Genomic DNA, 22,791 nt, shown 5'->3' on the forward strand with positions numbered 1-22,791 from the left:
AGAGTCTTATACAGGAAAATAATTATCATCAAACTATACTTCTGGTGTTTAAGGTTCCTTCTGTCATGCTTCCCCTTAGTTTAAAGCAGCTAAAGATTACTTTATGATTAAATACTGAGGGGAAAAGACCAAGGCACAAGGGAGCTTAGCTTTTAATTTCTCCTCCATGGTTAGAATATGACTCTTGCCTGATTAATGGGCAGTTCTGAGAACAAGCTTTAAATTCTCTTGACAACTTTACATTTAGTTGATCGATGTGTTATAGAAACTTTTCAGAGATCAAACTTGCACGTGGAGATGCTGTGTGCGTATATGGAGGGGAGTGTTGACCTGATTTGAATGTGTGACTATGAGGGTCCTCTGCTCAGGGAAGTTGTGATACAGGTTTGAGATGATCTGAACGGCAACATCAGTCTTTCCAGTACCCGGTGGTCCCACAACCTGGAGGAACGAAGTAAAAATGGGATTATGTCAGAAGAAATTAAGCATTTTAACTGTAGGACATAAAAAAAATAAGAAATTGGAAGTTAGGCTGCAAAGGCAACGTTTCTGTAGATTACAAAGGTAGACCTAAGCCAGTGGTATCCACATAAAGGTAGGGAACATAGCTAGCGAAACAAAGAAGAAAGTTGTAGGAGGAACAGAGGAGGGATAAATATTTTCAAGCCTCTCCTGGTTTACAAGTTATCATGATAATAAGCTCCAAATTTACTTACCTGGGGGGGGAACAGCACATTACATTTACTAAATTAATATTCATGAAACAGGTTGGTCTTAGTGTGGGTCTCTCAGGTGAGTAATCTCTGCTAAAATTAGTAAGCACAATTACACATTCATGCATAAATCAGTGCGTAATCAGCTCCTTCGTTTCTCTACATGAAAGCTAGGCAGACCAGGAGGTAGTGTGTGCTTGTTATGGCTGCTAATGACTGTGACATATGCCAAGAAGGAAGGTTAGAAGGGGTGAAGTGAGTGGCAGATGAAGGCATGCATACAGAGTTGTTTTATGGATCTGGTGATAGCCTTCTTGCCATATTTACCTCAGCTAGCTGTGCAATAAATAACTCTGATCCCACTGCCAGTTTCAGTCACCACAACAGAACAGCACTCTTGTCACAACAGTGTGTTAAACAACTTTTAACATAAAAATAGCAGGTTGGGGTGAAAATTTTGTGGTTGTGCATGTCAACTGGTGGCTTTAATCCTATTTTGACTATTTCACTGGTATAGTCAATGTGTACTCCTCAAAAGTACACAGAGAATTTTAGTGAAATTTGATGTTTTCCATAAGTATACAAGACAGAGATGAGTTAGTTGTTTTTTTTTGTCAAATACATAATAAGAAAATATCATTTTAAATAGATAGCTTCCACACAATCTTGAAACTAAAATCAAACACTGGATTCTTACCATTGTTAGACCTGGCTGCATCCCGGCTCGAATGGCTTCAATTTGAGTAGAAGTGAATGGAATTGTGTTCCTGTAAGACACGTACATGCTTGAAATTTATGAATCAAGTAATTTGATACTGAATACCCTTGGAAGCATAAACCTATTTGTATTCAAATGACTTTATTTGTTTTTCTAAGAGATGCTTTGTGCTGCAAGTGTTGAGATGCATTTGGAGACCACACTCAAAGATTGCTAAGTCAGGGCCTCCCCACAGACATGCTGTTGCTATCAAGATTTGAATATCAAAGTGCAAACTGAAAATGCTCAGGAAGCACAGGATGAATCTCAACTTTTCATGTAGTACAATTATTTTGGGTTGTTGTAATTAGTACAGGAATAGGGCAAAACACCAACCAAAACAGCACCACAATATTACATCCTAAACACATCAGATACCATGGAAACAATCATAGACAAATAAATCAGAATAGATTAGTAGCTCAGTGTAGGGTACCTGCGATGCGCATAGCTTAGAGATTTGCACCTCCACACTTCTTATATTGACATGAAGTCTTTGAATAACAGGTTAAGAACTTAATATGCATAAGATTATAAAAAATAAATAGGTGTGGAACTCAAGAATATATTAGTGTACTATACAATGTGAGTAGAAGGTGTAATTGCATTACAGAAACAAATCAGTGCACTGTACAATTACTTGACAGTAAATCTTATTAAATGATAAATGGAAAGGAGTATTGATCTCTCACCGTTTGGGCTGATTGTAGGGATATGGCCCACGATTGGGGGTAACATAGGGTTCGACAATCAAGGTCTTGTCTTCCTCTTTGTTTTCCACTTCTTCATCAGCCTTTCTTTTCTTTCCTTTGTCTGCTGTGTTTGAGGTGGGAAATGTGATTCTGGTACAGCAAAAGAGAGAATAAGAAGGATAAATATCATGTATTATGACATATTTAACAATATATAAACAATTATATAAATATGGTTACGCAAACAGATTCTGATTAAGACTGATCAAACAAAACATTTTTCTTTTAAAATTCACCTGAATGGGGGAACCTGAAGTTCAGGGTTCTCCTCAGTGACCTTTATGGTGTTACCAGGGAAACATGAACGCAAGTGGTCCAGTGACAAAAAGGTGTCATTGAAGTCCAACGTCGAGATCTGATTGGGCATTTTTGAATAATGTGCGCTGCCCGGGTCACCATAACCTAAGATGATGTCATGAAGCCAGTCTGGGACGACACATTCTGTGTTCATCAGATGTCTGATGGTCTCTAGCACAGCCTGAAACAGAGAGAGAGAAACATGTTACAGATGACACTGAGCACAAAACAGACAGAAAAACAGTTTAGCTGGGTAAGAATAGCTTTGTGGCAGACCGATGGGACAGCAGATAATTTATAAGTCTGTCAATTATATTTTAATGAGCTGCAAACTGTCTAATACTTTGTGCATCAAACGGGGAAGCATCTTTACTTTTAGGTCTGTCATGCTTCAAAGATGGAGATGTTGCCTGAATATCTGTTAGCTGCTGCGCTTTTCAAATTCAGAAAAAAGCAAAAACATCTGTAATTGCTGTGGCTGTGAAAGACAGAAACTGATGTGCAGAATTAGAAACAGCAGATCTGAAATGCTCTAATGAAAAGCTTTTAAAGAAAGAGATGGCGGGGGGATGTTTTCTTCATGCCGGTTAACAATCTAATGACGCCAAGCTACATAAAACCAGTAATAAAGGTCTCAATACTCACATGTTTGATTTTATCATGACCTGAATTCCATGATGTGAAATCTGTGTAACAGGTCTTGAAATCAAAACTTGAGGTTTGCATTTTGTTAACTTTCTAAGAACATGTTACACTGACTGTGTACCCCAGTCAAGATAGTTCACAGAAAGCATCACAACATTTTGAAACACTGCGAGTTTACTGCTACAAGAAAAGCCTTGGACGAGAGTTAGAGGGACCACTGAAAAGGACTCATTGTGTGGCAACCTCAGAGTCACCCTGGCTCCAATCTCAGAGCTAGAACACTAAAGACAGTGATACATCACTCAGGGCGATGTTGACAGAAGCAGAACTCAAGGTCTGAAGCTAAAGCAATCCAAACCTTGAAATTGTTTTCCTTAGGTTTGCGTCTCATGATGATGTTGAAAGTCTCATATGGGTCTTCGGTGTTACTCTGAATACTGCTGGTCATGTCCTGCTGGTACTGGTTTGGGTCAAGCCATACACGAAATGTTCTGACATCTCCACGCAGCTTAGGCTTTGGTTCAGGACCTAAACCAAAGTACCAAGGATTATTTATTATAGCAATGAAATAATGAAAAAAATAACCTTAAAAAAAAAATCAGAAACAGTATAGCATTTTAGAAACATTGTTAGAAAGTTTTATCCTAATCCTAAACACAGGAAAGTAAAACTAAGGACAGAGAAAAAGAATAAAGATCAATGTTAAGTGAGTCACTGTGAGCAAGTCAAAGTAATTAAACTCATATATTCTCAAATTAAAAAATAAAACCCTTTAAAAAGAGCTAAGACTTTCAATGCCTTCTCAGGAAGAGGAATTACATTACACTTGATTGACTGGCCATGGGCTTTAGGTCTATTCCCATTAGGGGACCTGTGTGGTGCAGTGTGCAGCTATCACAGATTTCTAAATAGAATCTGTGTGGAGCTGCAGGGCACATAGCAGAAACCAATCCACTCCAATTCTGACATGTGTTCCCATGTGCAAATGTGCACAGTTATGTGGGGATCAATAAAATCCACCTTACCAAAATGAGTGCGGTGATAGCTTAAGAGTGGAAGCTACACCCTCCACACTATTCAGTAACAATGTAGCGAGCTGGAGTAAGGTGTCTCAGCTGTTATAAAAGATATTTATGCCTTTGTATTAAGTTGTCAGTTATTAAAAGGTGGGATTAACTCAATACTTAATGTAAAGGGACATACATTGTTCAAGTCATTAAAAATACATTTAAACCATCGTAGCTCATATAAATGTTCTACACTTGAGCAGTTTTATAAAATGGTATGTCAGTTAGCTACGAGTGTCCCAAAATGCACACGTTGCCCTGTGTGTCCCCCGTACGTTCACCAAATGCCCAGTGATTTATGTGACATCTCCCCTCCACACAGCAAGCCAAAGTACCACTTATCCCTGTTGGGAAGCTGAAAGTTTAAACAAGCCAACATTGGCAGGACATGTTCCCCAGCATGTCTATTTCTAAAGCCATTCCCCTCTGCATATTTAAAACGTCATGAAAGAATAAGGGAAGGATGTTTCAACACATGCACACATGTTCTGACTCCCACACTTGCAACCAAAAACTGAATCAGCCAAAATTACTTTAAGGACTGTTGCAGAAATGTTTTTTTTAATTTCACAATCTGCTGCTGTTGGCAATACTTTCATCTAAGGTGATTGTAGCTTATGTACCACATTACTTAATTCTGCAGGACAAGTACATTAAGTGCCCTCTTATAGATAAAGCAAACCAGAGCAAGCCCTTCAGTTAAATCCAATGAGTAGAACAAAGAGGAGAGCCAGCAGCTCTCAGGTGTCATTGTTGACCACAGGTTAATGAAGTCTTAAGGTGAAAAAGGCCAGGTTTCACAGTGACAGTCACCATGACAACACCAGTCTGACCCTCTCCTGAGGATTAGCTGCTAGGGCTGACGGTGTACAGATAGGTGGATGGATGTCAGGTGTCACTGCTGTGTGTGTGTGAGCCTACGTATACAGGCGCAAACGCATATGAGCATACCTTCCTCGATGACACGCCCCTTGTCATCCAGCATACCCTGCACCTCACAGCCTCTCACATACACAAGGCCAGTCTGATCCACAAATGGCTGACGCCGGTCAAAACGTGTGCCGTAGAGCAGCATGGGGCGCACCGTGATCAGAAAGCAAACATCATGTTTCCGCAGACCTGCAGGGGGGGAAAAAGGTTTATGGGTGTTAGACTTATAGCAAAAAGAGGAAAGGAAATGACTTAGAGATAAAAGATGGGAGAATGTAGTATGGTGGGGGAAGAAGATGAACCACCATGTCAATATTTGCCTGATCATTAAAACCTGAAGCTCTAGGGAAAGAGCTACTGGAAGTAATGAATGGATGTAATATCTAAGACTTACTGAAATACAAAATATGAATAAAACTATAAAAGTAGTTTTAGAGAGAACAGATTTGTCAGTTTGTGATATATATATATATATATATATATATATATATATATATATATATATATATATATATATATATATATATTAAATCCAGCAGATAATCACCTTTTTAGAAATATAGCGATTACTTTTTTCCCCCTATAGCATTCATTTTCGCTAGTAATCAATCCAAATGCACTGGCATACATTTGCTTAGGAACATTGAGCTGGCATCTTTTTCCGGAAAGCTATAGCAAACAGCCAGTCAGAGGCCTCGGTGTGTGTTTTATGTTCCCTGTGAATCACAACTGTCAAGCTCCTGTTGACATTATCTATAGCTGCCTCATCAACCACACTGAGAGATAGTAAGAAAAATGACCAGGAAATAAAACAAACGCTCTGTGGTAAAGGCAGAAAAAAGGGTCATGAGCCTGACAGGATAGAAAACAGCAGTACGGGAAGACTTTATGGTGATTATAAACCCCTGTAGAACTGTACAGAGGGGAAAAAAACAGGAAAACTAAAAGTATACCAAGGTAATATGGAATGTGTAGTTAATCTATTGAAATAGGGTCAATTTCATAATCAGTTTGTTTGACTTTATAATGGTCCGCTACTTTTACCTTCCCACTCATGCTTGATATGGTCTTGTACATTGAGGTTGATAGTCACATCTGCGCGAACACGAGCAGGCCAGCTCTCTCCGATGTTGGGCTTGGCAACCTCAACTATGGAAAAAGAGGTGATTGGCTGAGCCATCCTCGCCCAGCCTCCAAACACCACTCCACCATACTCTGACTGCCTGTTAGAAAGACAAACACAACAAGAACTTAAGACAAGTGCTGTGGGCTGTTGTCAAGAATGGAAATCAGCTGGATTTAGGGCAACACATGGCACTACTGCTTACTTATTTACTTCTGCAGGAACAACAAGCAAGTTGCTACATCACTTGACATAATGGGAGCACTTATTATGTTAAGCAATGGGTTTTAAAATGTGGTGAACCAAATGCCATAAATTATTGTCAATGTGCTGCGCCACCACGTGAGAGGTAGACAGAGGATACAATTCTTCATTAATTAACCTAAAAACACAAAGTATGCTATAGATTATTTAATGCTTTATTTTTGCATTAAAAGAAACACCAATGTTTATCATTCCTTTTTCAAACTATGTCTTTCTATTACTTTTTCAATGATGTTTGCATATTTTAATCAAGAAAACAATAAGGCACTATAGATTAAGTGTTCTGTGCTGCCAACAAAATTGATGACATCTCACCATGGTTTCATGCGCCAAATCACATCTTCTATGTCCTGTCTGATCTCATAGGTGGACTCCAGACGAAAGAGGTTAAAGTTCCTCAGCAGGTAGTCGTGGAGTGTCAGGAACTGGAGATTTAGCTTTGGTAGAGCCAGACAACCTGAAAAGACGGAACAAAACTAATAACTGATGTCTGCATGTTCAGATGTAAACGTCTGTGAGACCTTGTGTTATAACACTGCATATATAACAGAATATCACAAAATGTGGGTATATATTTAGTATATGCAAATATGAGGCACAGATTAGACAGATATAGTAGCATGTATTCTATTTCATGTCAACTCACATAGATACATGCACAGACATGCTAACTCAGTAACAATTCACACATTCATTTATAATAATACACACCTTCTCCTGAGTAATACTCTGTTGGCACAATGTTCTCGTCCCAGATTATCTTCTCCGTTGGATAAAGGGGCATCTGGTTAAGTTGCTCAATCTGAGAGATTCTGCGCTCATGACAAGACACCTGTACGTGGATGGCAAACAGCAAGAGAGAAAAATGACACTGAGAACATGTTTGGAGAGAAGATGTCAATAAGCAAATGCTGCACTGCCCTTTTGGCCCAATGTTTAGGATTCTTACTTCCTCCTTTAGACATAAAGTTATAGGCCTTTAATATAGTTTCATTTTTCAAATTAAATATGTTTTTTTTCTGTTGAACTCTTGATTCTCTGTGCCTCATTTATCTACACTATATGGAAAAAGAGTACTGTGCCACCTACACCTACAGGAGCTGCTTGGCCATGCAAATAACACAATGTTTACAGATGTCTGATGTTTATCTGATGTGTCAGAAACATTTTGCACTGAGTAGATGTCTGAAGATGTGATGCAGAGCTGAAACAATTTAAAACAGTTACTTATACTAATGATTTATTTGTTTCCTTGACATAAAGGGAGGATAAATAATGTCAACAATAAAATAAACTGTAAAAAAAAAATGCTGTCATCTGCTATCCTTATAACTGGTTCATCCTATATGCTGTCTGTTACGACTGTGTTCAGTCAACTGTTTTGCTATAGCTTACAGTCCTGCAACCACTTGTTTTTGAATCTATCTGTGCAAGGATGTTGGTTTTAGGGCATAACTTCATGCACACACAAATGAAAGCCCTCAAAGAGTCTCCTGCAAAAATTTACTCAGATAAATAAGACACAGCTCTTCTCCATCACGTCTTATGTGTACTTGTGCTAAGGACAGCTTTGAAATAACCACTTTGATGAAGAGGTCTGCCACGAACAGGTAAGTGTGTATTGGAGAGACTAGACAAACAAGGGTCCCCCAGATACCAGGAGAGGTTTTGAAAGAGAAAATTAGGAGAGCAAGAAAAGGGTGACTACAGAGCAAAATCAAAGCTTAGGCTTCTTCAGAGATTCCACAAAAGGAAATAAATAAATGACTCTCCATCATATTAGTCCTGCCTACGATTTACCCTATGTTACAGAAATGCCCACATGAAGCATTTATTGGATTAGAAGGCAAATTGACAAGGGACAGTGCAGTCAAACTGCAATAATAAAATATGTATTTGAAGTTAATGAGATTAATTATTTTAAAATGTAAAATCCAATCCTAGTATACGGTATTGCCAAATGACCAGTGAATGTTTTGTAAAATAACTGTTTATAAACACCAGTGATACATCTTTTATATTCTCAGTTGCCATGTAACCAATGCCTGATGTATAGATTTATTTAAAGGGTTAATTTAAAGTCTCAGGGGTTAACCATTGCCTACAAATCCTGGAATGAATATTTTAATATTTTATTTTTTAAATTTTAAGAAACATGTCATTAAAACAAACAAAATGAAACAAAAAAACACTGATACGCTCACATACATAACCCAGTAAACCCAACAGTGCACTTACCAGCAACTCAAGCAGAACCTCTTTCTCAATAGTGGTGTCTTGCCCTTCAGGCAGTTCAGGCAGCAGGCACAAATAAGAGGCCACCTTGTGGAGCATATTGGGACTACAGAGAAAGAAAAAACAGAAAAAGAAGCAACACTTCTGTCTAGAGCAGGTATGACAATAAGTAAATATTAACTAAATCCTGTCTAATGTTTGGTAAAGACTCGAGTGATAAAGATTATAAGAATACCAACCATAGGATTTCTCAATTAAGAATACATTCTTACTATTATTTGTCCAACATCTATATTTTTCATCTATATACATCTAAATCTATATCGACACAAATCCCTGTTTTATTCAAAGAAGTACAAAGATAATATTTCAGAAGATGGGGAGAGGTGCAACAGTGTTGGGGAAAATCCTCAACAATTAATTGTGTTTATTAATATACAGCTGCAAAGACATTAGTGATTTTATAATCTACCTTGCACAATACTGAAATGCCATGATCTTGCATTACTTAAAATAAGACAACATTCTGCAGTGGAATCCCTCCATGTGCTTGGGTATGCTCCTACAACAATTGTCAGTGTCATTAACTGCATGAGTAAATGTGCAGAAACTGCAAAGTCTATGATGCAGAGAAAAATCTAATATAAACAAGACAAAGAAATGCTGCCACCTTTTGTTACAGTAGAACAGACTTTTTCAAAATGAGGTGAAGTGGAAAACTGTCCTGTGGTCTGACAATTCCAAATTAGTATTTATTTATTTTTTGGCAGTCATGGATGGTTTTCAATCCACTAAATGGTAACACTGTAAACGTGTTAGAATAGGAGCCTCATCAAAGTCTTATTAGTGCTTATTAGCACTGTGGCACAAAATGCTTCTGTTTGCTTTGACACTGCATTCCTGCTCTGTCAGCATGTGTTGAGGGGTCGAGCTGCACTGATGAGACAGGATTATGAAAATCAAAGCCCATCTCCGCTTCGGAAGGCTGAGGTGTGGCTCTCTGCATACAACCTATTTTAATCAGGCTGACACACTGTGACACAGACAGGGTCTGGTGCCCAACAAGGGACAAGGTCTGGACAGACTTTGACAGGCCTGGGCAGCCACACGTGGACTGACCAACTGTAGCCGTGTATGTGCATGCATTTTGCTACTTGTGATGCCATGCTCGAGCAGTGGGGTGGCAATTCTGCCAATGATGCAGTTTGGTGGCCCACTGGATGTCCTGCCATGGATCATGTGGAGATTCCTTCTCTTAGCAACAAAATAAACGCAGCACAACAACTCACTATAATAAATGCAGATGGCCCAATCAGGTCAGAACTGACACCTAAGCCACTGGCAGGATATGGTAAAGATGGGGGGGGGCACGCGCATAACAGGAGTTTTTCTAAAGTTTACTGTATATCATGTCTACACACTTTTCTGAGCGAGGTTTTGGGGAAAAAAAAAAACCTAAGAATTCTCATGTTACTGCCAAAAATGTGTTGTGTGACCTTGATTTTTGACCAATAACAACTAATTTCAAGAATTTCCATCACATTTTGTGGAGATATTACATTCACAGGGATAGGTGCTACTGATGGTTGAACTACTTAAAACCATAATGCAACTGGTCACAGCTGTCCCAGAGGCAAAAAAAAAGGATCTAAACATCTGTACAAACATCTCCACAGTGACTATAATCCAGAGCACCAATCACACTCCTTATTTTAATATGCTCTGCAGTGAAGGTTAACATTTGTCACAATTAGGATTCTTTTCTGTTTGAATTCAATATCATTCAATTCATTCATGGCCACAAATGGCACTTCACCTGTTGTCACATACCTGAAAAAAGTGTTTATTTGTGTTTGCGTATATATGTAATAGTATGGGTGTGTATAAGTGTGGGCTAGCTAGCTTTTGTGTGTTTTGGGGACTTAGTGGATAAATTCAGAGCGGCAGGTGACTGGGAGCTTAGCCCATGGGTAGTACAGCTGGAATAAACTGGCATTAGCAGGAGTTGTTTGGATGAAAAGTGCCTCGTTAAATCTGATCGTATATTTGGAGTAACCCAGGAGCTGCTTTGGTGACAGTTGTGGAGCAGTGAACAATGCCGTCCTGCTATATTCAAAACCTTAATTCTATGGAAAAATGGAGCAGAGCTCCTGCTCCTAGAAATGCACATAATGGTTCAGCTAAGTCTTTACCTGATTCAGCTCAGCTTGGCTCATATCCCTTTGCCTGATTCAAAGAAATTTAATGTGGGGTTTAAGCTTTTATAATCCACCACTGAAGTGGAAAGAAATATGTATATGGAGACATTGCCAGCTAAGACTAATTTTGAGTTGTTTAAACAACTATCACAAATAAAGAACTTCCATACAGTAAAAACAAAATAGTAATCACTTGGTGAAATAGAATAAAGCCGAGCCAAACACAAAGACCTTAAAAAAAGTTTTGGTCAGTAATTTGAAAATGTCAACTTCAAGAAAGATAAAATCTTGAAGTAATTACAAATTACTAATGAATCGGTTTCTTTTCACTCTCATATACATGTGAACAAGTGAAAACACACACACACACACACACAGGCCAGTTCATCAAAGTGAGGGTGCTTTTTGGCTCCTTGGCAAGCTAATATGATCTGACAAACACAGCTGTTCCAAGAGTTTATTCTCAAGCCACTGCAAATCGATTAGATTAACGAGGCGTGCCTCTCTCTCCGGCTGGTACCAGCTGCCTGTTCAAGGGTTCACTAGCTGCCATTTAGCAGGAAGTCAGACAGCAATGGTGGAGCTGCTATATTACAACACAGGAGCAAGATAACCATGGACGCACGATCTGATTTCCTCGTGTTGGTGTTGTTCCCAGATCATCATACTAAATGTTGTTCCAGGATCAACATTGCAAGTGACCAATCAGAATGTTGTGACGTCATACTTTTGCGACTTCGGGAAAAAACGGCGTAAAACAAAAAACTGTACTTAAGCTGCGAGAAACCGCCTCTGTCCACCGATCAACGGACCCTGACCCTAACCCTAACCCTAACCGTAACCCTTAAATAAACAGTAAGCAGAATTGATATTGTCCTTGCAACATTGGAATTTCATAAATGCACGAATGGCTTGGCGCGCAAAAGAATAACGTCACAACAATGTGATTGGTCACTTGCAATGTTGAACCTGGAACAACATTTTCATGATGGTCTGGGAACAACACCAACACGAGGATATCAGATCATCCAACCATGGACATGGGCCTCAGCTGGTGGGATTGTTGTGTAAGCAAAAATCCTACTATATTGCTCATTATTATTACATTTTTTCCTTCTTTGTTTCAATTGTAACTTGCACTTAATGGTGTTCAGGAGAACCTCTGAACATGGTAGCAATACGCTAGGAGCTGATTCTTTTGGACCTATACGCTGAGAATTTGAGCTTTCGAGGTCAAAAGGTACTTGAAAATAAGGCAGAATGATGAACACAGAAAGCCCTGCAATAAACATGCAAAATATTTACACATTAGCAATCATGCCAGCTAAAGCGATGTTCCGTTGCTAGCTAATTTAGCAGTTATGATGCATATCCTCCCATCACATCCTTTACAACATGCTACTTGTTTTAAATGATTTGAATTACCTGAGATGCCCAAAGTGTTTCGTCAAGGATTCTCGGGTGTCTACTGATGCGACACTGGATAAAGCAAAGTCGTGCAACTCTGGGAAATGAGCAAAGGCTGCCCTCTGCAAGACAGAACCCAATAAGCAGTGCTATGAGAGACTGATGTCTAGATACACATCACCATTATAATACATAACTGTTTTTTCCATGAAATAGTTTCTTGAGACAGTTACTGAAAATGTGATTCATAAAGATATATATAGAAAAATCAACAGTCCTGAATACTTTACATTCATTCTTATTTATTCAGTCATTATATTCACATTCAGCATAAAATGAGGAAAGAGTTAATTTCTTATTACAACTATGAAAAAAAATGATCTGATACTCTGGTACATACATTTCTCTCTGCAACAGTTACTTTGATATATAAAACTAAAGATGCTTATGAGGCATGCTGGAAAATCAAACTATTCCATTACATTACACGGAATTCTGTTTTTTTCAGTCCCATTACCACAGGTGTATAACTCAAGGACCTAACTGTGCATCGATTTGTATGTAGTACTATATGACCCCTGCAACAAGATTTTTCCCTCTTTGATATTCGATATTCAACTGTAAGTAGTATTACTGCAATCGGGAAGCATTTAGGAAACACCGTAACTTAGCCATGAAGCAGCAGTCCACATGAAGTTACAGAGCGGGGTTGCAGAGTGCTGAGGTGCATAAAAGTACGGCAATAGACTCAATAACTCAACAGCTCTAAACCACCACTGGTATTAACGTCAGCACTGTGTGCTGGAAGCTTCAAAGCATTACACCTACAGCTCCTGCTGTGTAGCTGGCCCAGTACTTTTATCCATATAGTTTATGCAAATGAAATCACATATCTGAAAATCATTTTATATCATTCTTACCTGCAGTGAGGTGATTCTGTCATAGTGCAAAGTGGTCATCTCTTTCTGAGTCAGTGCATTTCCTGTCTGATCACTGATTTCAAAACCAGTGTAGAACTTCAGCATGTCCAGCAACTAGAAAGATGAGGAAATAACAATTAATTCTTTGTGAACATGAATATTGTCATTGACAAGTTTTAATGCATATTTGCTTATTTTTGTACCTGACAGAAGAGATGCCCCTCCTTCTCTCTTTTTGTGAGGCTGGAGAGGTGACATCTGACCACCAAATGAGAGTCATCCAGCACTGTATTGAACCAACGCCTGGTGGGCAGCAGTGCCTATACACACATGAAACCATGTTTGTGGAAATAAGTCCTCACCTCTAAACGATAACAAACTAAACTACACTTTACTGGTTTGCGAACAACCATATTTCTCAGCATCATGATTATCAAGGCAACTTATTGATTGCTGTTTTTTCGTCTTGAGGTTATTTTTCAACATAAGACAGTTTGTCTTATTTTTTCGCTTTCTGACAGAAAGATGTGAAGACAACATGGCAAAAACTGTCTAACTCTCTTCTATATTCATTATTTATGTGGTTGATGCTTGCAACACAGGAACATGACATAAAGGCAAGAACAGAGGAGACCTGTCAAAATGAGATAACAGACCTGCTTTGGTGAGAATATAACAAAGAACACTTTTGAGTGAGAGAGTGACTAGAGCATACAGATTCACACTATAAAGAGTGCTGCAAAGGGGAAAAATGAACACTATTGTGAAACCAAATGTGAAATACAAAACTGTGTGGCAAAACACAAACAAAATAGAACTGGCTTGATAATAGGTGTATTTTTCTCTGCAATCATTTTCATGTTGTCATCAGAGAGTAGAAGTATGGATTTCAGGCAACTGAGTCTTTGTACAATGATAGTGCTGAAGGACAGGAGATGAGTCTGGGGACAGTCAACTGGCCAGCTAGTAGCCACTGCCAGAAACGGCAAGGCCAGCCTGTCAGCAGAGGGCCAGATGACATCCATTGTGCTCACTCACTAGTAACAGCAGGTCTGCCCAGGCAGGAGGCGTAAAAATCTTACGTGACACTGTGTCTTAACACCACCTTCATTAGTCAGGAATTAAATAATTATGTGAAGTTCTGCGTCACTTCATTATTTCTTTAAAAAAATGGATACATCAAAAATATTTCTTATATTTAAAAGCTATTTCATCACCTTAAAAAAAACCCAAAAAAAACCCCTGACTTTGTGACAAAAACGCATCGTGATTTCCACAGTTGAATACACTCTATTGCATGGCATCTACGGCAACTAAATCAAGTTTTCTTAGTTTTTATTTTTTCTCTAGGAGAAGCTTCCCCCGCCTCAAAATATGAAGAAAAAAAAAACCCAACAGCTGCAAATAGTACACCATGATTTTCATTGAGATTTGGTGGAATACATTTTTTTTGCAGATCTCACATCTAATAACGCTGCAGCTCACAGCCGAAAGAAACTGACACTTTTAAATAACTATCTTTCACCTACAAGACCTTTGCCTCAAGTTTCCAGGCAACAGTCGAGCACACGGGAGTTAAATTAAGAACAGAAAACAGACATTGGAAAATAAATTCAAATCTGCAATCTGTTATAAATTTAAAGAGACCAACAAACCAAAAATATCTCCCCAAAACAAAACAAGGATATTTTAAATAAATTGTTCCTTCAAACATCATTTTTCTAAAAGGGGAATTGGATGTCCCCAAACATTATGTCATTGGGCTTTGTTATACTTTACAGTTTGTAGCACATGTCAAAAGCCATCACGCTGAAAATAACCTCTCATACTATGATCAGACTACTGATTCAAATAGTGCATAGCTTTGCAGACAGGAAAGAGAGAAGCACAGAGAGCAAAGCTGATGCAGAACATTTATCCAGTGACTGTTAATGACATGAGTTAGCTATAAATGTGAAGGACAAAAGACAAACTAATGAGATCTGCAGAAAATGAAGTCTAGACTGCTTCCTTCATCAGGATGTCATGATTACAAAAATACTGTAGAACTACCCTTGTACTGAAAGTCCCATAGAAACAAGTCTAAGAATGAATGCATTATCTCTCAACATAAATAAAAAATGAACATGGCTGAGAAATGTATGATTAAGAAGGTTGTGCTTTACCTCCAAATCAATCATGAGTTCTATGAATCTCTCGCAGTAATGCACTTGGTCCATGGATACAGGCCCTGTGGAAAATAAGAGGGCATAATTCAGGTTATAACTTTGGCTCAGGAAATCCACATTCACAGCAAAAGATAAAATATGATGAATAGACAAACCCAAAAAAGACAGGAAATATTAGATGTTGCTTTGTAGAGGGCGATGTGTAGTTTTCAACAAGGACACGAGGACAGCAAACGCATATGGACAACGCCAAAGTGCCATGCTGAGTGTGTGAGCCTCGCTACGAGATGCTGCACGGCTCGCACAGCAGCATGTTGGGTCCCCAGCTCTCATTAGGCATGCTGGTGTGTAAGTGTGTGTGTACACTTAGAAGTTGAGCCATGCAGTAAGTATTGGAGTGATGTGGATCCTACTGGGTTTTAGATTCTGATCTAATCTGTCAGGTTTGATTCTATCTAAACACACGAATACACACGTTCTGTTTTTAGCATTCAGGTGGGGGGCCTGTGTGTCGGCCTGCATTACAACATAGCGGTGAGCGCCGTTGGCTGTGTGGCAGCTGGAGCACATCCTCCTTGGGCAGCTGCACGACTCGAAAAGAAAGAATAGGCGTGCTGCAACTGGCAACAGTTTACATCCATTTCTATCCAGACTCATATAACACACAGAGATTAGATGAAGACAATCCAGTATCTAATCAAATGTTAAATATTCTCACAAATTTCACTCCTGCTCCTGAGATATGGCATTCGGTAAAAACTAGAAGGGTGTTTTGTGCAGAACATTACGGTGTCATAGTGACCTTTGACCTTTTGGGGTATAAAAAAAGCATTAGTTGACCATTTTATCTTATTAGACTTTTGTGTGGAATTTCATTATAGTCAGCATATTCATGCATTTGAGGTCATGATGACCTTGACCTTTAAGCACTAAAATCTCATCTGTTCTTCTGAAAAACTGCATCAAGGCAAGAGAGAAGAAAGAGAGAGAAGAAAGGATAGCTGGAAAACATAATGCATTATGTTGTGTCAAATTAGCCATTTCTGCTTTTCACACACACCGATACAGCATAGAATCGCATTTTCTTTTTTTTTCTTTTTTTTTTTTTGCCTGTCCCGTTTGGTTCTTTTGCCATCAGAATTATTGTCTAAAGGCGAAGAAAGATGCCCAACAGATTTACTTTACCAAATTGACCATCCTAGCCTTGCCGTAATGGTCTATTTGATTCACCTTTTATTGTTTATTTTATTTATTTTTTATTTTCACTTGCTAGATACGGGACAGACTTGAATGAGGAAAAGAAAAGGGAGAAAGGAAGAGGGGGAAAAACAGCGGAGAAGAGGGACGGGGATAAAGGGCAACAAAACAAAAACCAACTAAATAAGCAGACAAAAAAAAATACATATTTCAATCACCTGGATCACCTGTTAAGAAAGAAAAAAGAAAACAAGCAGAAGAAAACGAGAGCAATACAATAAACAACATCACGATGATATATGGGAATATAACAGTAAATACTAAATATTGTGTGCAGCACGTAATATCGACAGCGCACAGTGTGCTTTGAGGTAGGAGCCAAAAAGGGTGTAGTTTGTGTGTGTGAGCACCCGTGTGTACACCTGTGAGCATGGACGCGCTTGTTTTTAAAAGGTTCCTCCATGTAATGATCTGCTAGAGGGTGTGGGGAGCCACAGCCCCGTCCTCCAGGGCATGAAGCAGGTATGGAGGAGATCAAGACTCCAGACATCCAGAGGCCCCCAGAACACAAGAGACCAAGGAAGACCAACAGAGGGGCAGAATCGCATTTTCTTTGTGGCAACATTGTATTAACACCAAATTTTCAATATTTTATTAAATGAATTAAAACACTCTGGGAATGCTACAAACAAAAGGGCTCATCTCATGCACCACCATCTTGAGTTAGCTTAGCAAACTTAATTAAATCAGCTCAACTGAAAAACCATCCAACACTGGTCACGTCCTAGATTGTCAAAGGTTTTTAAATAATTGCTATTTAGTTGATAAATGTAGACAAATCAGCTTGATACTGCCAGTCTTAATGAGTTTTTGTCAGTGAGCACAACTCAAGGGAACTCAGCTCAACTGGCTGCAAGCTGGTTGTATTCTGGTTATGCTGCTAATAGAGCAAAAGGTTTCGTAAGCACAAAAGTAACAGTCAAATGGGAATTATGTCGATGCAAAAAGCAACAGATATGAGATTTGTGTTTTTCCAGTTACATGCAGTAACTGACAAGTTACTGCATGTAACTGACAAATTGACCCCCATTCAACTGCAGACCGACTCCAACTTTGGCAACATTTATGGAAGGTTTTAGTGACAGTGTCGGCATGCTTGACAATTTCATTTTGCAACAAAAATAACAAAAATATCATGAGTAATGAATTGTGACAATATCGTACCATGGGCTGTCTCGTATTTATAAAGAAATGTAATTTTTTCACGTTTTTCATATTTGTATAGCAAATCAAGTCCACTTTTTCATCTGGCTTGCATTTCTCAGTTCAGCAGTTTTACTTTAAACCATGATTCAATAAACAGAACACATTTCTTTTTCTCCAACATCTCCGTCTCTTAGTTACACTTACAGTGAAACAGCACTTCTGTTTGCTGTGGAATTCACTGCTGTGTCTAATACCTCGAGGTGCAAACAGCATTTAATTATGCAAATGATTAAGTAAAGGAGTGTATATTTATGGATAAATACCAGAGTGGAAATAAAGCTTGTGTATGTGAGTACAATCTTACTATGACTAAGATGTATAAAAGAGGGCCATGCACACAGATGTATCTGTTAATTTTACAAAGAGAATGCTTAAACACATTTATGTTTTTGAGATTTATGGATCTGACCAATTATTTATGGTGAAAGTCCAAGAGATAGTCACCTAGACTCTATAAAAACCTTTTAAAAACTATTAGGACGTAAAGAAAGTCCCTATTAAATTGTTGTGTAGAGCTATTTCCCAAGAGATATGCAAGCATTTTTTTACCTGTTGGTGGAATTGACGCAAGAACTCCGTGAAACTTTTTAATAAGAGCCGAGAGGAAGGTCCTCTCCTTCTTTGCCCTGAGGAAACACGAAGAAAGTAATTCAGAACAACCTAGAAACAGATTCTCTAAATCTGCATAGATTTCTTTGAACACAAATATCATTACTGCTCAGCTGTGTCAGCATCCATTTTATCAGATTTCTTTTTGATTAGATTCCAGAACTTCTGCAGCTTTGGAACTTTCTTCAGCTCGTGCTGGAGTCTGGACTGCAAAAATCACAGAAACAAATGAGTAACAAATAAGTGTAAAGAGGAATTAGTCTCATAGCAAGGAAGCAATTCATTCCTTTAGAATTATCAAACATTACTTGGTGTGCCAATAAACACCACAGCTTCTTAATTAAGATAATAGTTTGACATCTTACTGGTAAGAGGCACATCCACATTGGCAGAGAGATGAGCTGCTGCACCTGCTCTCTGATCAAATCTACCTCCTGGGAGGAAAGTGCAGAGAGAGAGAAAGAAAAAAAACGAGGGAAGATTAAGTGTGAGAGGTGGGGGTTGTCAAAATGCTTTGTACATTATACTTAAAAAAAATATATTATACTTCAATCCCTAATAGGAGTCTCCAACTAAAATATTTAGAGGCCTTTATGGGATACAATCAAAGGGCAGCAGGCTATCACAGCACATTTTAAGTGAAACATCTGCAGTGCTTGCCTGTGGTTTAATGCAACTGCAGAGGATACAGATGGAGATCACCCAAATTGACCTGTCCTGTCTATTATTGCCATCTAGTGGACAGTAAAGATAATTGCATTAATTCTTACTTCTCTTGCCAGTACCAGTACATCAGGCATAACATCATGACCACCTGCCTAATATTGTGTTGGTACCCCTTTTGCTGCCAAAACAGACCTGACCTGTCGAGGCATGGACTCCACTAGACCCCTGAAGGTGTGCTGTGGTATTTTGGACCAAGATGTTAGTAACAGACTCTTTAGGTCCTGTGGGTATGAGGTGGGGCCTCCATGGATTGGACATGATTCTCAACTGGACTGAGATCTAGGGAATATGGAGGCCAAGCCAACACCTCAAACCATTCTTAAACCATTTTTGCTTTGTGACAGAGCACATTATCCTGCTGAAAGAGGCCACACGCATCAGAGAAGATAGTTTTCATGAATGGACCTAAATGTCAAAGAAGCATCTACACAGATAGCAGAGCCCAAGGTTTCCCAACAGAGCATCGCCCAAAGTATCACACTTCCTTTGCTGGCATGCCTTCTTCCCATAGTGCATCCTGATACTCAGTGTTCCTCAGGTAAGCAACGCACCCACCCATGCATGTAATGTAAAAGAAAATGTGATTCGTGAGACCAGGCCACCTTATTCCATTGCTCCGTTGTCCAGTTGATGAGCCCAAACACAATAAACTGCGATGGACTGTGTATTCTCACACGTTTCTATCAGAACCAGCTACAGTAGCTCGACTGTTGGATCAGATCACACGATGCCTTCACTCCCCACATGCATCAGTGAACCCTGGCTGCTCATGACCCTGTCACTGGCTCACCATCGTTCCTTCCTCGGACCACTTTTAATAGATACTGACGACTGCAGACTGAGAACATCCCACAAGAGCTGCAGTTTTGGAGATGCGCTGCCAGAGTTGTCTAGCCAGCACAATTTGGCCCTTGTCAAACTTGCTCAAATCCTTATGCTTGCCCAATTTTCCTGCTTCTAACACATCAACTATAAGGACAAAATGTTCACTTGCTCACTAACATATCACTCTCACTAACAGGTGCCATGATGAAGAGATAATCAGTGATGTTTACCTGACCTGTCAGTCCGAGAGATAGTCACCTGGGCTCTATAAAAACCTTTTAAAAACTATTAGGACATGAAGAAAGTCCATATTAAAATGTTGTGTAGAGCTATTTCCCAAGAGATATACAAACATTTTTTTTTCCTTGTACCTCTTCAGTGTATGCTGACATTGCTTCCATTATGGTGTAAGAAAGTGTCTTAATTTGTATTATTTAAATCGTCATGTAATTGGCTTTACATTTTAAGACACTAACCTGGCTTAAATAGACAAGTCATGTCATTTTATAATATATAAATACTGTCTTTAAAATATAAACCGACGACTCACAATAACACAGACACAAAAACAGACATCACTGTGGTAGTAGAATAACTCTAACTTCTCTGAATGTTTACTTATAAGATATCAGTGTAGTGGTACACACCAGACTGTTGAAACAGTGGTCCATAAAGACCAGAAGCACAGTTTGTTCCTTCAGAGTAAGACCAGCCTGCTCATCTGCCAGAACGGCTTCCATCACACATTTGAAGAAAAATGGAAAATGACTTGGTTCCTTCTTGAACACCTGAAACACAGCAAACAATAGAAAATGTAAAAAGCTGAGCTCCTGCATTAGCTGTGGCAAACACAATCAAATATAGACAACATTTAATGATAATTAAGCTAAACTTCAACAAATTACTGCTTTTTTTAATTTAATTTAATTTTTTTTACCTCCCAGGCTGGAACATTTTCTCTGAACTTCTCATTGACAATGCAACAAATGGACATAATGTAGGCATTGCTGGAAACCTCTGGAGTGTAGTTCACCCACAGGTAGTTTTCAAGGTATTGGCTGAAATATTAGAAATAATAAATTAATATCCATGCAGCAAGTAGTGTTGTCAAATCACTGTTTTTCCAGTGATTGTTTAAATGATAACATAAAGAAAATCCAGTAAAAATAACTTACCTGAATTCAAGCAGCATAATTTTCCTAATGGCAAATCTGAAAATATAATGGGCATAACTCAAAAACAATGAATGCTGAAATATGTCCTTTATATTTTTTTAAAGTGTTTCATAGGGGAAGAAAGTTCAAAATTCACTTACTTGGAGTTGAGAATCTCCTTCTCGTAAACATCTTCCATCACCTAACCCCCCCACAAAGAACATTCAAAGCATTATAAAAGCACAGAAATTTAGTGTTAACAAACATGTGCTTGGTAGTTTGCTGACTTGACTTACTATCTGAAACTATATGATAAATGATAAATCAATCTCTATTAGATACATGAACAAATCTTTACAGTGCTCCCACTCTGGGCTGATACCAAGGATTAAAATAACAATTAGGCCAATAAGCAGTTCCAATATCAACCTTTACTTTATTTTTGTTTGAACTTGATCCAAATTATAAGCACTGCATTATAACGGAGCACAAACTGTGGCAATTTTCATCACTGAATATTACACTGTTTGCCAAAAGCCCTGGTGACTGGTTATCACTAATAAAAGTTATACCAACACCTCTAAATTGCAAAAGTGCAAATAACTCACCTTAGGGTCAAAAGGTAGTTTATTCTTTGCATGAGGCGCCCAATATTTGTTAGACAACTGAAAAGGGGAAATGTGAAAATCACACATAGTATTAAATATAAACATGGAAGATCCAACAAATTGTTAATTGAACATATACCATAGTTACAGCCATTTGTCCTATCCTATCTCCTTAGCCCATGCAAAGCTGTCTTTATGTTTTTAGCATGACAAAGAATGCAACAAAAGAAAATCAGGACACTTTTTTTTTATCTTCAGCATACCAGCATCATGGAAAAACTTCACAACACAGTACAGAACCACATATGCAGAAAATAAATGCTGTGATTACCTGCGTGACATATTCCGCATTTATCTGGGATACAGACGGAGTAGCAGCCTTTTTAGCAGGGGTTTCTTTCTCCATGGTGGCCATAATAAAATGACGACTGTGAGAAGAAGAAGAAAAAGCGCAGAAATCATTTGTTTTAAAGTATCGACTGATACAAGTATCTGTTTTCAACTTGAGGCTTTGTAAATATACGATAGCTGGACGAATACAAGGTAATTTATTGTTGAGAAAGTTCACAACCTCGGTTAAAAAGTAAACTAGGATGTGCAGTTATAACCACGAACTAACTGACTTTCCTGTACTTTAATTAACATCAAATTAAGAGTTACGAGTTCAGAAAGTAGTAACATGACATTAGTAACTGTTAGCATTCTCAATGAGGTGATATAGCTAATTAGTAGCATTTAGACACAACTGACTCGTTAATCGTTCAGTATTAACTCCAGTTCAGTGGTATAACGTTACCAGAATTTAGCTCACTAACCTTTTTTATTATTATTATTATTTCAGCATGAATGTAACTGCCGTCGGACTGCTGGTTATGTACCTCCACAATCAAACGCGCTGCGTGCGACTAACTTCCTGAAAAGGTACGTCCC

At 38.5% G+C, this 22,791-nt stretch overlaps 1 protein-coding gene across 3 annotated transcripts in view; it reads right to left on the reverse strand.

Annotated features, from left to right (window-relative positions):
• aqr (aquarius intron-binding spliceosomal factor) overlaps positions 1–22,791 on the reverse strand; it is a 50,773-nt gene extending 27,982 nt beyond the window's left edge. For all 3 annotated transcript variants that reach the window (XM_084914252.1, XM_084914250.1, XM_084914251.1), the window contains exons 1-24: positions 22,677–22,791; positions 22,193–22,289; positions 21,862–21,918; positions 21,415–21,455; positions 21,275–21,310; positions 21,037–21,157; positions 20,747–20,887; positions 18,914–18,982; positions 18,655–18,755; positions 18,489–18,565; positions 15,474–15,538; positions 13,512–13,628; positions 13,309–13,422; positions 12,407–12,510; positions 8,787–8,889; positions 7,260–7,380; positions 6,864–7,005; positions 6,206–6,384; positions 5,183–5,350; positions 3,523–3,692; positions 2,459–2,700; positions 2,163–2,312; positions 1,411–1,480; positions 331–441 (exon numbers count right to left, since the gene is read on the reverse strand). In XM_084914252.1, coding sequence (XP_084770378.1) covers positions 331–441; positions 1,411–1,480; positions 2,163–2,312; positions 2,459–2,700; positions 3,523–3,692; positions 5,183–5,350; positions 6,206–6,384; positions 6,864–7,005; positions 7,260–7,380; positions 8,787–8,889; positions 12,407–12,510; positions 13,309–13,422; positions 13,512–13,628; positions 15,474–15,538; positions 18,489–18,565; positions 18,655–18,755; positions 18,914–18,982; positions 20,747–20,887; positions 21,037–21,157; positions 21,275–21,310; positions 21,415–21,455; positions 21,862–21,918; positions 22,193–22,276 — 2,583 coding nt within the window. In that variant the 5' untranslated portion in view covers positions 22,277–22,289; positions 22,677–22,791. The remainder of the gene's footprint in view (positions 1–330; positions 442–1,410; positions 1,481–2,162; positions 2,313–2,458; positions 2,701–3,522; positions 3,693–5,182; positions 5,351–6,205; positions 6,385–6,863; positions 7,006–7,259; positions 7,381–8,786; positions 8,890–12,406; positions 12,511–13,308; positions 13,423–13,511; positions 13,629–15,473; positions 15,539–18,488; positions 18,566–18,654; positions 18,756–18,913; positions 18,983–20,746; positions 20,888–21,036; positions 21,158–21,274; positions 21,311–21,414; positions 21,456–21,861; positions 21,919–22,192; positions 22,290–22,676) is intronic.

This window comes from Perissodus microlepis, chromosome 19 (assembly GCF_051167445.1).
Source record: "Perissodus microlepis isolate ML-2025 ecotype Zambia chromosome 19, ASM5116744v1, whole genome shotgun sequence".
NCBI lineage: Eukaryota > Metazoa > Chordata > Actinopteri > Cichliformes > Cichlidae > Perissodus > Perissodus microlepis.